An 18,716-nucleotide genomic window follows, 5' to 3' on the forward strand; every position below is an offset into this window, starting at 1 on the left:
ACTTTTGTGAAAATCATGAAAAATGTTGGTGCTGGCTGGCAACTTAAAAAAAACGCTGGTGGGGAAAGAGTTAAAGGAATAGTTTAGAGGATAATTCATACATCATATACTCACCCTCATGTTGTTTCAAACCTGTACACATTTCTTTTTTCTGTTGAACACACAGTAAGATATTATGAGCGATGTTTGTAACCAAATCAGATTTGGGGACCATTGACTTCAATAGTATTTCACTTTCCTACTATGTAAGTCAATTGTGTTCTGTTTCCTGCTTAATTATGATAAATATCTTCCTTTGTGTTCAGCAAAACAAAAGAAATTGATACAGGTTTGTAACAACTTGAGGGTGAGTAAATAATGACAATATTTTAATTTTTGGTGAACTATCACTTTAAGACACACGGCTATATTTGTACCAATTTAAGTCAAAATGTATGCCAAAAATCATTGAGGTATTATGTAAAAATCATGTTGTATAAAGATATTTTGTGAATTTCCTACAGTAAATATCAAAACTTAAATTTTTATGAGTGGATGCACGAGCTAAGGACTTTATTTGGACAACTTTAAAGGGGTGGTTCAATGGTATTTCATGCATTCAGACTTATTAACACAATTATAGAGTTGTTTAGTCATCCTAAATGTAGGCAAAGTGTCAAAAAAGCAAGTGGACGTGTTCCAGAGTATTTCTCTTTCACTTCGCCAGGGTTCGTACAAGTTTCGGAAAGTTTTTTTTCGATTACAGGTCCAACTGACGTTTCAGGGGTTTTCTATACGTATCACTTCTTTATATGGGCACTTCCCCCGGAAAACCCCGCCCACCCGTCAATCAGCGGGAGACGCTAGAGCTTGCAAACAACTTATCACGTGACTCAGCTTTGTTTAATTTCAAAACTCAACAATAGCACAAAAGAAGAAGTGTGTTTTTGGATGTAAGGAGACGAAATCCAGCCTTATGGAAACAATGGATATAGTTTATTATCCGGGGTAGCAGTGGAGTTTTGCTTGTGTGTTTGATGCAGTGGATTTTCCCAACCGGGTCACGAGTTGCACGCGGTAAGTAAGACTTCTGTCTTATGTTGGAAATAGGTGCATGCATATTATATAAATGACACGAACATGTAGTGAATCATAAGTTAAACAGTGTTGTATAGTGTTGCATGACGACTCGCTCCTCCTGCGGTAGTAACTCCTCCTTCTTCATTTTTTCGTATGTTATCGGAAAGATTCGGTACAGCTGATTAAACTAAAGACTCTTCAGAGATATAAAGGATGTCATACTACTCTATATGTACTCCAGATTAACATCAGAAATGCAGAAACAGCGTGTGTTACGTGAGCTTTAAAGGTGATTCTCCACATTTTTACTTTTTGCACCCTCAGATTACAGATTACTCTTTTGTATCTCCGGCAATGATTGTCCTATATCCTAACAAACCATGCATCAATGGAAAGCTGATTTCAGATGATGTAAAAAAAATGTACCCTTATGACTGGTTTTGTGGTCCAGGGTCACATATTTTCTAACAAGTTTCACAACACTATTGCCATTCTTCTCAATGGCTGTACAAACAGATAGTACAAAATTCACACCATTGGTAAAGCTGCTTTATCATACAGAACTGTTCGATACTTCACAAAGCCCAAGTATCAACAAAGCACAAGTATCAACAAATGCTTTATTTATAGCTGTCATTGCATATTAAGCTAGAACAAAAGCATAATAACATTGAAAACCATCAGACTTTAGCTATAAACAGGCAAGCTTTTGTGTTGCAGAGAATCCGTTTTACCCGTGACTCTGAATACATTACAAAGTCTCAGCATGTTGTCTGTTGTCAACACCTAATTTCAGCCCAGGTGTCGTTGTGAATGATTCATGAAGACAGAAGGTGTGCATGAGTATTGCTTTAGAGCTGTGGACATCTGTTAGTCCTGGTAGGTCAGGGAGTTACGTGATTAGCATAAGGTATATGCTTGACCTCTTCACTGGGCTTTAAGGGGAAAAATACAGGTGGATGCCTAAACAGGTGCATGCCCAAACGGTCTCCAACCAATGTTGGAGTCATGTGAATACAGTATGTCAAAATTACTAGTGCTGGTTCAGCAAGCTTTTTTTGAGCTTTGTCAAATCGGTGGCATACATGTTGGTATTTGTTTGCATTGTTAGGCGTTAAATTTTGACACACCAAATCCAAAATGTATATAGGTCTGAGTCATTTTGGATCTGGAAAGCATCCAAAACTGATTAAACTGCACACACAGGGTAAAACTGTCTAAATACAGTAGCCTACATTTAGGGGAGGTTTCCCAGACAGGGTTATCCTAGTCTCAGAATAAAATGCATTTTTAAGCTACCTTAATTTAAAAACACCTTGCACTGACATATCTTAAAATACAGTGAGGAAAATAAGTATTTGAACACCCTGCTATTTTGCAAGTTCTCTTACCTAGAAATCATGGAGGGGTCTGAAATTGTTTATTTATTATCCTAAATTAGATGCACCTGTTTGAGGTCGTTAGCTGCATAAAGACACCTGTCCACCCCATACAATAGGGCTTATTCGCAAACACCGGAAGTCGCTAACCGCGGCCATCTTGTTGACATGACATCTGTCCTGCCCCTAGCCGCACGTAGATTTGAGTCAAGGGGAGCAGTAGCCTAATGCCTTAATCTCGTCTGTTTTAAGAGAAGATGAGCTTGATTATTGTGGAACAATATCAAATAGACCCAATAGCCTTAAGTAAAGATCCGTCCTTATTGCCAGCCGTAACTATATCGTTCATACAGTATCCGCATTCATCATAAAACCACTGAACGGCCGTTCTCATTATAACGATAACTATAATGAAAACTATATCATCGTCCACATCACCAAACAATACGTTTATGCTAATTCGCTCATGGCGCTCGCGCAAATCACTTGCCTTTAATATTGCTTGTAATAAAAACTTTTGCAGATGTCCTCAACACGCTGCGTTTCGAGTAACTCTAAACAGTGAATCTAATAGTTTGTGTAATCTCTTACCTTTTGGCATAACAGTTAGTTAATGTAATAGATTAAAAGCATTACGTAGTCAATTTTCACAGCAACTGGAGGTAATCTAATGTTATAGAGCTCAGCAATGAGCTTCACTGTCATTTTAAGTGCTCGTGCACTTGAAGTTCAAATAGATTTTAATGCTATCAATGGTTTATCCTTCATCAGGTGGGAAAAATCGCTCAGAAAGTGATCCCAATGATGTCGTTCATTGTATCTGTCTCGTTATAGTTTTGGTGTGAGCTCCGCTATTCTGTTTAATATAAAACGATTTTCAAAACTATATTTTTTTATAGTTATCGTTATAATGTGAACGGCCCTTAATTCCCTACCTAGTATCAATGCCAGACCTATTATTATGTTCATATAGTTATTAATACTAATTTAATAACTCTCTCAATTTATGGCAGCTCATTTGAAAGAGCAGCTTCAGCCACTGCTTACAGTTAACCATATGTGATCAAATTATGGGGACAGACTTTGCTGTGAGCATATATCCCTAACGTTACCTGGGGTAAAATGACGGGGACAGACTTTGCTGTTGGGAGTCTCTCCTTCGCTGGTTCAACTCCTCTGTCTCCTTCCTTTCATGTTTTCTGACAGTCGGTATCGCATAAAAAGTAATTCCGGGGTTCTTTTTGCTGTTGTTAGAACATCCGTGTATTACACCACACACAATCGCGCGGTTTAAAAAAATTACACCGATAATACCATGCATAATACCCACGCTGCGATCGCTTGTCAATTGACAGACTGACAGTTCTATGTCAACAATATGGCCGCCGCAAACATTAATGACGTAGATCGAATAACCCCTATCAGTAAGATTCCAACCACTAACATGGCCATATCAGTGAAATTGGTTTGTCTCAAGATGCACACCGATAATTGTTTTTTGTAAGGTATGTTTGTAAAATGACTTAAGCATCCTAATATAACTAAGGCCTAGTCCTGGCTTAATCTAAACCTGTCCAGGAAACTGCCCCACAGTATATAACTTACAGTATATGTCAAACGTTTTAAAATGCCTGACTAAAATGTTTCTCATGATCTTAATAATAGGTGTGTTCGTCATCGGCTGGATGTGACCGATCGGCGAGATTAGCAGCGTGCAGATTACTTGCTTTATCGCAGTAAACATGATTTGTAAGATGTAAACAATATAAAAAGTTAATTATACTGTTTTGAATGTCCGTGTAAGAGCATGAGTGGAACTGAGGGCGTGAAAATAAACACAAAACACACGTGATTGTTGTCATGTGTTGAATCCGACCAATCCGACCAACCTCGCGGTTCTTTAAAACCAAAAAAGTCCTCCGATGATGTAATATGACGATTTTTGCATCATCGGAGGACTTTTTTGCAGAACCAAAATGCAGATATCTCTCCTCTCAGGGGGAAATGATGGAGGGAAACATGGTCATTCAGTAATACTGCCGGGTTTCTACAGATACAAAGCTGAATGCTAAATCGGTGAAGTATCCCTTTAAGCGCCAGCTCAAGTCAAACAAAATTACTAACCGGCATGCACTGCTTTAAGTCAGCCGCCGATCGGTCTGCGCAGCGCCGCATGAAGTCGAACACACCTACTCTTTTAATCTAAAGGTGTATGTTTAAATGTTTGAATGTAATTGTGGCAAACAGATATATTTCTGTCATTAGAAAACTAAACTTTTGTTTAAAAACATAATTATACTGAAATAAAATATATTGAAGAAAAAGCAGCCAATAAGATATCAGAACAGATGTAAACTCCCTCAATGCATCTCAGGGTGACCTTAAGAAGCTTCTTGATAAAATGAAGAGTGTATGATTTTGCAAATCGTTTTATAAACACTTCTATTTTTTCAAGTATTTTTTAAGTTTCCTCGACTTCTTTTAACAGTGTAGGGGAGAGCGGGGTATGTTGTCACACTTTTCACACTGTCTAACATTTACTGAGCACCATACATCAAAATGGTATAAATCTCATACCAAATGAAAGAAGGAAGTCTTGGGCACATATGTTGTATTCATAACATCTTTATATCTTATCTCATTACAGAGTTGTAGACTGTTGAATAGTGACTGTGCACTTGTGACAATTTGCCCCATCGGAGGGTAAGTTGTCACACTAGGGCGGGTAAGTTGTCACACTAGATTATCTAAAAATAAGAACACAACTACTTAATTGTGAATATTGATTTTAATTTTTAAACTTAAACCAAACTGGAAATATAAACATCCGTGCCTGGAGAATCTGGAAAAACAATTATTTCAATCCAAATAATGCACATTTCAATTAAGTGGCAAGACCACTTTACTTTGAACTTTGGTTCAAATGTTCTATGGCTTTCACATAAAACCAGATAACTGAATGGAACGCTGCAGATAACTTGCTTAACTTAACATGTTTAACCTCTGAACAAAACAGATGCCCTGTATGACTAATAGGACTCATCTCCAGAATCACAATTCTGACACACATAAATTGCCTGGCCTGAGGTGCAAGCATCATGGGCCCAATTGTTGCATTTTACACATTTTACCCAGGTCTCCTTTGGACGACTCTTTGAAAATGGCTCTACACAGACGAGGCAGAAGCACTCTTCATCATCTGATGATGACTCTTGCATGATTTTTCTTCTTTTAGCTGCCTTGTTTTTCATAGGTCCAGATTTCTGCTTCCCTTTCTTTTGAAACAGCTTTTTGCTAGATCGAGGCTTATTCTTTTCTATATCATGTTTTCTGAGCATGTTCGATGTGTTTGTTTGTACAGGGGCAAGTTGTCAGATGTGACGACTTGCCCCAAAGTCATTGAGACAACTTGCCCCATACTTACTTGTGTGCTAATGTTGTCTAAATCTCAAGTTTAGCTCATCATATCACTTTAGCTAAAGTATCAAAAGACACTTTACGGTCTCCTCTATTTTGTGCAAAATAATCATTTTAAACATTCACACCTAACAAAGTTGTATTGCATAAAATGTAAAGTGATTTTTTTTTACTTTTTAAGCAGAAAAATAAGAAAATTGTGCTAACCTCAGATTACAGTGATCTTGACCACATGTGAACAGGAAGTTCACTATAGAAGAAGAAGTCACATAAAGTGGCTATTTGATTTTTGAGATAGAGCCTCTAGTGTTGGAGTTATTAACAGTGTGACAACTTACCCGTGTGACAACTTACCCCGCTCTCCCCTACTTATTATAAATATAGCTTTGTAGACTACATTTATTGTAGTTGAAAGCGTCTGCTAAATGAATGAATGTAAATGTAAATACTATTTTAACTCTGTTTTAACTCATCTAACCCCTATCTTCTCACTAGTTTGCAGTACAACAACAGAAATATTTCCTGATCCCCCAAATATACCTTAAGCTGGCATAATCGTACAGTGTGTACCCAGCTTTACTCTCAGGTTTATGTGAAGCACAATAATGTCAAAATGTGATGCAACATATTCTTCAGTGCGATGCGATCTGGTTACAGTATTTGCAACACCCACTCATGAGTTGCCCATCTAATTCAACAGCATTTTTAATCCTCTCATCTGATTATAATATCAAAACAAGCTTCTAAATATTCAACTTTTACTGCACCTGATGTTTAAAGTAGCTTTGATTATGAGATGGGCATCAAAGCTCCTCTTTATTACCATGAGAAATGTTAGAGATATTCATCACAAGATCACAGTACCCATAGAAGTACAGTGAAAGAGTCATTACTTTATCTTATTTGCATGAAAAAAGAACATGCTGGCGGACAGAAAGAAAAAGAGCCATATAAGAAACCCAAGAGATGCACTATGAGGTCACTTATGTCCAATTACATTTAACGACATATATTAACAACCTAATGCTTGTATAGTTCATATGCCCTAGTTTCTGACCAGGAGAAAGTCATCTGTTTTATTTCTTTTGTGAAATGATGACAGTAGAAGTTTTTTTTGTGTGTGTGTTAAGTACACAGGATTTGCATGAAAATCTAAGGCCACTAAGATATTAATGTATTTTAAAAGCCAGAAAAGGAGAATATATTTTACATTTGATATACAAGTTCCCCAAGTTTGTACATGTTTATAAAGATTAGAAATACTACAGCTGACAAGATAGGGCTTCTTTTTTCAATCTGATTCTTGCCAAAAGTTATGCATTGTTTCAGTTAACTGTACACTGAAAAAAACAACGTGTAAAATTTACTTAAAAAAATATTTTTTTAAGTAAAATTTACTGCTTTTTTATAAGTAAAACTTACCTACTAAAATCAAATAAAATTGACTTAAAATTGCATGATAAAACATATGTTAAATAATGAATTAAATGTTACTTAATTATTTTATTTAGAAGTTAGATTTATTTTAATCGTGTAGGTAAAGTCTATTATTTTATTTTTTTTGAAAATTGAAGCATTGCTGTCCTATTAGTATTAAATAAATTGTATTTTCTGTTTGTTATTTTCTTTAACATATTCCTATGGACCTAGTTATTTTTAGTGTTATAAATGGCATGTTAACACAAAATTCATGACTGACAACAAGTCAGTCATTGAATAAACTTGATTCGGAACAGAAACGCACACAAACGGTGTTTCTGACATGCATTATCAGCACTGTGGAGAGAATTGCAATACAATGTTCTGAACAGGGTTCATTTAAAGAAGCACTGATCACCTGAACGGTGACTTCACAAAATTATTATTTACAACAAAAACAACATCAATAATATAAGAGCTTAAACCTTTATGACATTTTGCTAACAAATATTTAAGTAGTTAAAGTTCTTATCAGTTCTTATTCTGTGATAAAGCTTAAAAAATAAAAATATTCAGGCACAAAGAATTGTGGGTATTCCTTACAACATGTGCAAATAAATGTAAGTAAATTTTACTTAGATTTTTTAGTTTAATGGATTTAATATTTTTAAGTAAAATGAACTAAGATTTTTTACTTGAATCTGCTAAAGTTAAAATTTACTTAATTATTTTAGGACAATGTGCAGTGACTATAAAACATTTAAATAATACAAGAAAATATCTAATAAGACTTATTATTCCCACACAGTTCATTTTTTACATGAATTAATTGTGTATTTATCCTCATTTTACTTAGGAAAATCTAGTTCTCAATAAATGTTAATATTATTATGTAGAAATTATGAGAGTTAATCTAATAAATATTACTACACCAAAAAGTTCGTTTTTTAAGTGTATATAAAAATATTTAAAATAATATTTAATATTTTTAATTCAATAATTAACATAATTGAGGAGTTCAAATGCAAAAACCCCCTAAGTGCATCTGACATGTTTTCTTGTAAATTAGCATTTTTTTTCAGGCTCTTATGTTTAGGTTCAGTTATTTCCCTTTATTGGCCATTTAAAGTTTTTAGTTAGTTATTGAAATGACCTATTCTCACAAAAGTCACTTTAGTCATTTCATTGTTTAGTAACAAATTTGACTCCGTTTAGCTGCAAAACCCTCTAAGTGCATGCAAAATATCCACTTCTTTAAAAAGTATTTTTCTTTGGACAAGACACAGTTAACAATTACAAAACTGAATGTAATGTTTCACTAAAGTTGCATCAATAAAGACGCAACTAGAAACATTGCAACTAATGAAACTAAGAATGTAAAAATGAAGAAACTGAACCACACATTAGGGGGCGCTGTGGTCCATGTGACTACCACACGACTTGTATTCAGGTCCAAGTACTCACAAGGGACCGAAGTTTCAATGTCATCCTTGGTCGTCTTGCACATCATCGTTCATCTAATTTATCTTTCGTGCACTTACAAGACATTTTTTAATCACTTAAAGGATTAAGCAGATTTTTAGCAAATGTCGGTATTTCATGCCGAGACTATTCGGTTAATATCATTATCTAATTTTTGATGGAGGTGGTGATTAGTAGCTTTTGCATCTGAGCTCCTCATTTGTAAAATGATCACTAGATTAATCAATTACCAATATAATCAATAGTTCAACACAACACAATGGATGACAGCTAATCCAAATATTGTTGCTAAAACTAATGCTTATAGTCAGACTTCACTGATATATAACTGCTGTTCATTGCTTTAAACACAGAGACACTCACCTCCCTCAAACTCTGTCTGACAGTTCCCCGAGTTCTCGTTCAAGCTCTCCTCCTCATTGATGATGATGTTCTCGATGTCCTTCATCGTCAGATGGTCTCGGAAGGCATGAAAAAGGATGTGCTTGAGCTCCTCCAGTGTTATCCGCTGCATGTCAAACTACAAAAGAGAGGAACAACACAATAGGACTTACTCAAACACACCTGAGCTCTTAAAAAACTCACATACACCAGCTTTGAAGCAAGATAAGTCTGTCTTAAACATGTAAACCTAAACGTTTATCTAAAAGGAACCTACTGTGCATTCAAGCTACAGTATATATTTTATGGATATGTGTGGATTCAAACCCATGACTTTTGGCTAGCAAGGAGCTGAGTGGTTTGTTTTTGTTAACAATTTTTGAACTAAATAATAAATAAGAATGCAAAATCAATACAGGCAGGGAGAAATTTAGAAGGTAAGGAGTCTCGATTTTTTACCTTTGCTTTACGATAGGACATTTATCAATACAATTAAATGCAAGAGACATGTGATGGAAAATGTCAAGGGAACTCTTAACTCATGTTCTGTATTGAAAGCTGATTTTTATTACTCGTATCCAGAGGGCATTTATATACTCCATCATTTTAATTATACAAGCAACATTAGTGTGAAAGACGTAAATGAAACTTTGGTGCAGCAGCTTAATGCTTTATTTGCAAGCCGTCATTAGGAACACTGGGGAGAACCGTGATACAGTTGACTACATCATTTTAATACGCTACTAAATCATTCAGACTTCTCTGAATGTACCGTGATGCATGATACAGTTAGCTGGTAGATGCAGTAACTTCACCATCTGGGACAAAAAGTATTTTTTTAAATATAGACGTTCAAAATAACTGTGTTGGGACTAAACACGTTGCAAACATATATAAATAGCAAAATATCATTGGATTCAACCCATTCCAATACATTTTCATTCACAAGCAGCAAATTCCTTCACCATTGCTGTGAAGATGCCTGGTGATGTCACATTTTAATGCACAGGGTTTTTTGATGTGCATTCTGCATCATTATAAATGCGTTGTTATTTGCACTGTAGAAAAAAATTGGTTGTTTTACAATAAAAATCTGGCTGTGTTGACAGAAAATCCCCAAAAATCTAGGAATCACATAAACAACTCTGCAGTTTAAAACTATATATATATTTCAGTATCTGACATACAGTATATGACTGTTACAATAAATCTGCCTTTTATCTGTTTGCAGAGCTCTTACGAGTGGCGGCGGTAATGTAATTTTCAGAATGTGATTTTCTGCACTTTCAGAAAGATGACATGGCTCTTATGGCTCATGTGATTGGCACACAAAAATCCTTTATATGCTGTGCACACCTGCAACTTTATTGAGATCAACAGGTCCACATGTTAATATCATCTTATATTAGTATAGGGAAGAGTGGGGCACAACCTAACGCTTTTTTGTTTTGGCTTAATCATTCAAAAAATATTTGAGTTTGATTAATTATATTTTTACACAAGCAACACACACATCTCTGCTACAAATGAACATTTGAAGTTTGTTTCTATAGTACTTACCATTTTTGGACAATTACACCAAACGTGACAGAAGTACAGATGTTACAACCTAACCCATAGGTGGGGTTAATTGTAACAGGCAGGGGGTTAGTTGTAACACTTGCTAAAAATTAAGTTTGCAGGAAAATATTTCAATATTATTTTGTCTATATACTTGAAATGTAATATTGTTTATATATCTGTCTATAATAGACAGGTATCCACACTGTATTCATCCATTCAGCCCTTTTCAAACATTAGTTCAATTATAAATGTATACAAATATCTAAATATGTAAGAAAAAGCAGCACAATTATGACTAAAATTATGAATATTTTTTTATATGTGACCCAGTCTGTAATCAGGGTATATACAGCAATCCTTAAGTTAAATTTACAACTTTTTAATACCTTTTTTAATACCTTTAGAATATTTTTTTAAAACCATCACGACACTGAATTGCAAGTGTTAATCAGTGACCTTTCTAGCCTGACGTTGTCATACTCAATTCTAGTCAGAATTTGAGTCTGATACCGCTCCATTGAGCTATAATTATGAGGCGTGTCTCAACCGAAAAATGCCTTTGCACTCAATTGGATAGACCTACGACCAATCAGAGCAACGGAGTGTGTGTGTGAGTGTATGTTGAAATTACGTCTTTGCAGCCTGACCGAACTGCTAGTTATTTCGCTACAATGACACTAACATTGTGATTATACTGAGTTAGCGAATGTACATCAACACCTATTATGTTTACAACATTTCGTTTATATCACAACATGAAGTATTTACTAAGTCATAGAGTAAGACTATCTCTTACCGTTTGTACGTTAGGTGAACTTCATCCACGACGATACCCATTACGTTTGCTTGAAAATATTGGAGCCTATGTCCCTCCACTTATTCAGTAACCACGATTCCGGGCTTTCGAAAAGAAGCTGGCAACGACCGCTAATTATATCCATCTCGTCGTGCACGCTGAGTTGCATCGCCGTGATAACGTTAGCCATTTCAGTTGCGACCAACTTTTGCCGAATAGGAAGGACGGCAAAAACATCAACAAATGCCCTGCTCGCGTTTCTCTGTTCCTCTTTTAAAATCAATGCTCTGTCGATATCTTTTAGAACAGACTCAATGTCAGAATCCACACATCTGAACTCTACAGCGGCAGCCATTCAACACACGCGCTCGTTTGGTGACGTGGTTCATTACGTTACTGTTGATTATCTGTCCATCATCGTATAAAGCCCGCCCTGACAATTTGATTGGTTCGCCCAGCTCTAGTCCTAGCATAGCAGCTCCTCAACGGAAAAACGCCAGACCGATCTGCCCGTTCTCAAATTCTTGTGGGCGGGGCTAAGATCGGCTGGCACCCAGGCTATGACCTTTCTATTATTTACACATATTTTGACATATATAACATACAAAAAGAATAGACATGGATTAAAGTGAAAAAAATTATTCTGACTGAAATGTTTTTCAGGCCAAGTCATATTCCTTTAACACTTTATGTAGGCAAGACCAATAACATTTTAAGGGGAGATTTTTTGCCATAAATTCCATATTGAAGTCTCCTGTTGCATATATAGGTAGCTGTAGTTTGCAGGGCATTTCAGATGCGAAGGCGAAACGGCTAAATAACTCACTATATAAAAAGAAAACATGAATATCACCACCTTTAATGAGTCTTTTATTAATTATTTATTAATTGTAAATGTATTTATTTTAGCATTTATTCATTTTTTTTAATCAAAGTTGAAACTGTTAACATTAGTGAATGCACCATGAACTACCATCAATTACTGTAATGACATAAACAAGAATTAATTAATGATTATATACTCTATATTTTTCATTGTTTGTTCATGTTACATAATGCATTTACTAATGTGAACAAATACAATTTTTCATATCATATTATTCAGTACCCATAAACGACTAATCCAGGGTCTGTTCTGTTCACACAACAGCTTACAGTCACAGCTATACAAACGTTATGTATGAATATAAACCCTGAACGAGCAACTCGAGTTAAAGTAGTGTACAAATCGCACAGGATGCCTGTAACCATAGTGAATGAAATTAAATGACTGTACCTTTATCAACTAAATATTATGTTACAATAGAGGCAGCGCTGATGTGCTATTTTATGCGCAATGTTTCTGCTGTTTACTTTCTCCTAAGACCTAAATGGTCGTGTTTATATGAGGATATTTGCAAAGACGGGATTTTTGAGGCATATGTGTTATTTAAGGCCAATAAAACAAAAATACTGAGAAATGAGAAACGAATGCGCGGCTTGCGTGCTCCTCTGACACAGAAACAGCGGATGCATTTAGCACTGTTGTATGTGTTTGAATGGCTTAAAATCACTTGTTTTTAAACTGCGGTGCTTAAATATATGGACAAATGTTACGTTTGTGTGACCACACGCAAATGCAACTGCAAGAACCGACAGGTGGATGACATCAAAGTCCCGCGAGAGCATTTCGGAAGCAGTCTCCTCTTATGATTCCTCATGAAGTTTACCCACGAGTTCAACATACCCATAGCGGCTAGATCAGCATAGCATTAAAAAACGTGACGCGGATGATCACGTACGTGAGAAATCATTTACCCCCAAAATACAGGACCCCTAATGTAGTCATACTGTGCGGAGACACGCAAGTTACCTGGCTGTTTGGGTTTCTTAGCCCCCGAACTGAAAGGCTTGCCAATCTTCATCATTTCGCTAAGCCAAGTCAATCTCCATTGGTCTTTTACACCTTTATCGATCTTCAAAACATCGGAGCCTTCCTGCTTTATAGGTTTGACCATGCTAGCTGAAAGTTTTACCTCAGCTTAACGGGATACAGTCAGAAAACCCGGAGTGGATCCGGTGCGTAGTGATTTCAGTACGCTCACAGTGGAGAGAGGAGCGTGATTTGGCTCAACTCCAGGCTTTGATAACATCCCAGAGACGAAAGATCTTTGATTATGTGCCCAGATATGCTAAAGCCCATATTTAAACGAACTAACGCGAACGCAGATAGAATTTCAATCAGAATAGGACACCTGATAGTCTGAAAAAATAATACCTAATTTGGAAAAAATAATGCCTCTAAGCCGAATTTAACACTTTTAATGGCCTTAAATTTGACAATTTTGATTTATCACTTTTTAATACTTTTTAAAACCCCGCGGACACCCTATCCATACTACAGTTTCAAAATCAAATTCTGAGATAATGAGCATCAAAGCCATTCATGTTATTATGATTTCAATCTTTGACGTGACCTTATTCAATCAATATTAAAGATATGAACAAAAATAAATTTGACACACAATTTTTGATAAGACAGGCACATTTATTTTGTTGGCAGTCAGCAATCTTTGTATGTAGCCTATTTAAAACAACGGCAAGAATTACGCCAAGGTTAGCGGTTTTCATATCTCAACCTTGTGCAACAATGTAAAGAGTCTGTGTTACAACTAACCCCGCATTAGTTTTCCCCCCGCACACCCTTACTATGAAATGAAATGATTATTATAATCCTATACCATGGTACATATACATGATAACACGTTTATGACTGTGGAATTTAAGTTTCATTGTAATATTCAGAAACGTTGGTTGTGATAAAATACAGGATTGAAACCAGTAACCTGCAGCGATAGGACACTGCAATTCTGGTGTTGTAAATAAACCAGACAGGATGATCTGCCATTGGAGCTCACGAGGAGATACAGCAAAAATAATACAATAGCTGGCAAGCTAATAAATCTGATAGGTCATTAAGTATTACAGCCTCAGTATGCTCACATCTACGATAAATTATCTTTTCAATTCACATCAGCAAGCCAGTGTGCTTTATGAGTAGTGCTTTGTAACACTGCATGTAAGGTAAACACAATAGGCAATTGAAGTGTGCAGAATATGTGTGACTCGGCCTATGAAATCACACCTAAAGTCACTTTTGTGATTTATTTGTTTTCAACATAAAACCGTCCTACATAATGTAAAAATATGATCTTGATATCTTTAATATTGTCCGAGTAAGGTCATGTCAAAGAATAAAATCAATGACCAAAATCAAACTTAAAAGGGGTTCTTTGATATTTACATGAAAGGTGTGTCCAAAAATGATCCAGAAACATTTTACATGTCCATTTTCAACCCTGGGATTTGCCCTTTGAATGAAATGGTCTATTTTTGCCTTTTTTGGAAGGGTCATGAATAATAATGTTGAGCTCTGCTCTGATTGGCTCTGCTCTGCGGCTCATGCCAGTAGCTCACAATAGTAAACATGTTGGGGCGTACATTTCAACTGTTACACAGTCGGTGTTATGTTGAGATTGTCTTACATGTACAATGTGTGGTCTTTTGCATGTACAATGTTTACATAAAATGAGGAAACAAACGCATTTGAGGCTCATGATATGCCATTTCCATGTACAGAGCTCTTATTATTCATCTATGCCTAGCTAAATATAGTTTTACATTCTATGGGACCTTTAATGCTCCTAATCTCATGATTAAATTGAGACTTTAGCCTAGATTTCACAGACAGGGTCACATATAGTTGGGTAGATATTTGCTTTTATATCCCTATAAAAGAGCAACTTCTACATTTTACAAGTTGCAACTGGCAGACACTTTTATCTAAAGCAACTTACAGTGCATGCAAGCTGAATGTTTATCTGTATATGTGTTCCCTGGGAATCATCTTTGCGCTGCTAACACAATGCTCTACCAACTGAGCGATAAGAACATCATCCTCTGATCAATACAATTTCCCTACGGATAACTGATAACCTGGGAAAATACATTTTTCACATCACACTTTCCACAGAAACTTGCATAGTTTGAGCTATCATTCATGCTCATAACACAAATAGTTTTGTTGTAGATTAAGAAATAACAGAACATTTAATTGAGCAGATCTTTCAGGGTAAAACACCAAGGGACAGACGTGCAAGTCAGTCTGTTTATATCCAAAAAGTAAAGCTTGAAAGTTTCCGGACATTCAAGAGAGAATAAGTTGGCGCTAACTGCATTGATGTGACCCTCGGACAGCCCGCAGCCAAAGAGATATATTCACCTGAGGGCATTAGATTCATCTGTTTTCATTGGAGGGCATGAGAGTGGGCAGCAGACCAGCTTATTAAGAGCTCTCTAGCTAGATAACAAAATCCATTATTTCTTTCCAACACTTTGTCTTTCCAGTATCTCAGAGTATTTATATCTCTGTAATGGCAGCCAGAATGACCTTCAAGGTTGACCGACTGTGCTGGAGGTACAGTGTGATCTTGGTCGGGAAGGTGTGTATGTGTGTATGCAAAAATAAAAAGACTATATCTAGTGACCCATAGTCTTATCTAAACTTTCCTGGGCTCAGAGAGGCAGGTTTTCAAAAGCAAGGTTCTTAAAGATATAAAGTATGTGTACAAAGTATGTGACAAAAAGATCAGAAAGACAGACAGACAAAAAGATCAGACCAGCCTGATCTCATGAGAATTTGTACATTCGTACAAAATACGAGTTGGCTGATTCGTATGAATTTCTTATGAAGTTAATCATGCAAAAACAAACGATGATTATAAAAAATCAATAACGAAACACCACCCCTAAACCCAAAGTCACAGAGGCTAAGGTAAATCATACAAAAATGTATGAATGTGGTCCTACCAATGAATACTAATAAGCCACCTCATAAAATATGTACAAACTGCCATGAGATAGCATTAGAGAGACAGACAGACAAAAAGATCAGACAGACAGACAGACAGACAGACAGACAGACAAAGACAGACAGACAAAGACAGACAGACAAAGACAGACAGACAAAAAGATCAGACTGACACAGACAGACGGACAAAAAGATCAGACAGACAGACAGACAGACAGACAAAGACAGACAGACAAAAAGATCAGACAGACAAAAAGTTTAGACAGACAGACAGACAAAAAGATCAGACAGACAGACAAACAAAGACAGACAGATAGACAAAAAGTTCAGACAGACAGACAAAAAGATCATACAGGCACAGACAGACAGACAGACAGACAAAAAGATTAGACAGCCAGACAAAGACAGACAGACAGACAAATTAGATAAACAAACAGACAGACCAACAGACAGACAAAAAAGATCAGACAGACAGACAGACAAAGACAGACAGATAGACAAAAAGTTCAGACAGACAGACAAAAAGATCATACAGGCACAGACAGACAGACAGACAGACAGACAAAAAGATTAGACAGCCAGACAAAGACAGACAGACAGACAAAAAGATCAGACAGACAGATGGACAGACAGACAGACAGACAAGACAGACAAAAAGATCAGACAGACAGACAAAAAGATCAGACAGACAGACAAAAAGATCATACAGGCAGTCAAAAAGATCAGACAGACAGACAAACAAAAAGATCAGACAGACACAGACAGACAGACAAAAAGATCATAAAGGCAGACAAAAAGATCATACAGACACAGACAGACAAACGGACAGACAGACAGACAGACAAAAAGATCAGACAGACAAACAAACAGACAAATTAGATAAACCAACAGTCAGACCGACAGACAGACAAAAAAGATTATACAGGCAGACAAAAAGATCAGACAGACAGACAGACAAAGACAGACAGACAGACAGACAGACAGACAGACAGACGGACGGACAAAAAGTTCAGACAGATGGACAAAAAGATCATACAGGCAGACAAAAAGATCAGACAGACAGACAAAGACAGACAGACAGACAAAAAGATCAGACAGACACAGACAGACAGACAGACAGACAAAAAGTTTAAACAGACAGACAGACCAAAAGATCAGACAGACAAACAGACAGACAGACAAATTAGATAGACCAACAGACAGACATACCTACAGACAAACAGACAGACAAAAAGTTCATACAGATGGACAAAAAGATCAGACAGACAGACAGACAGACAGACAAAAAGATCATACAGACAGACAAAAAGATCATACAGGCAGACAAAAAGATCAGACAGACAGACAAAAAGATCATAAAGGCAGACAAAAAGATCAAACAGACACAGACAGACAGACAGACGGACAGACAGACAAAAATATTAGACAGACAGACAAAAAGATCAGACTGACACAGACAGACGGACAAAAAGATTATACAGGCAGACAAAAAGATCAGACAGACAGACATAGACAGACGGACAGACAAACAGACAGACAGAGACAGACAGACAGACAAAAAGATCAGACAGACACAGACAGACAGACAGACGGACAGCCAGAAAGACAGACAGACAAAAAGATCAGACAGACAGACAAAGACAGATAGACAGACCAAAAGATCAGACAGACAGACAAACAGACAGACAGACAGACAAATTAGATAGACCAACAGACAGACCAACAGACAGACAAACAGACAGACAAAAAGTTCATACAGACGGACAAAAAGATCAGACAGACACAGACAGATTGACAAAAAGATCATACAGACAGACAAAAAGATCAGACAGACCGACAGACAGACACAGGCAGACAGACAAAAAGTTCATACAGACCGACAAAAAGATCATACAGAAACAGACAGACAGACAAAAAGATCATACAGGCAGAGAAAAAGATCAGACAGACAGACAAAGACAGGCAGACAAAAAGATCAGACAGACAAAGACAGATGGACCGACAGACAGGCAGACAAAAAGATCAGACAGACAAAGACAGATGGACCGACAGACAGAAGACAAAAAGATCAGACAGACAAAGAACAGACAGACTAAGACAGACAAACAGATAGCACCCTTTAAAATACACATTGGCATAGTGCAGCAGCAACAGTCTAACAGCACACGCCAATTTCACAATGTTGAACAATCACATTGTAAAGTAAGCCAAACAGGAATTCCAACCAATCAAAATTAAAAAGGGCGGAGGTTCTGTTCAACATACTATTTTCAGTTTTTACTAGTTGACTAGTTGATAAAAACAAGTAGACAAGTTTGGAGTGCATATTAAAGCAATGGTGGGGGAATAACTATTATTATACATGTGAAAT

General features: G+C 36.5%; 1 protein-coding gene across 4 annotated transcripts in view; it reads right to left on the reverse strand.

Annotated features, from left to right (window-relative positions):
* Positions 1 to 18,716, reverse strand: part of caln1 (calneuron 1) — an 85,533-nt gene that overhangs the window by 4,999 nt on the left and 61,818 nt on the right. For all 4 annotated transcript variants that reach the window (XM_073862700.1, XM_055196177.2, XM_073862699.1 and 1 more), the window contains one exon: positions 9,120 to 9,276. In XM_073862700.1, the coding sequence (XP_073718801.1) occupies positions 9,120 to 9,276 (157 nt within the window). The remainder of the gene's footprint in view (positions 1 to 9,119; positions 9,277 to 18,716) is intronic.

This window comes from Misgurnus anguillicaudatus, chromosome 24 (genome assembly GCF_027580225.2).
Source record: "Misgurnus anguillicaudatus chromosome 24, ASM2758022v2, whole genome shotgun sequence".
Lineage (NCBI taxonomy): Eukaryota > Metazoa > Chordata > Actinopteri > Cypriniformes > Cobitidae > Misgurnus > Misgurnus anguillicaudatus.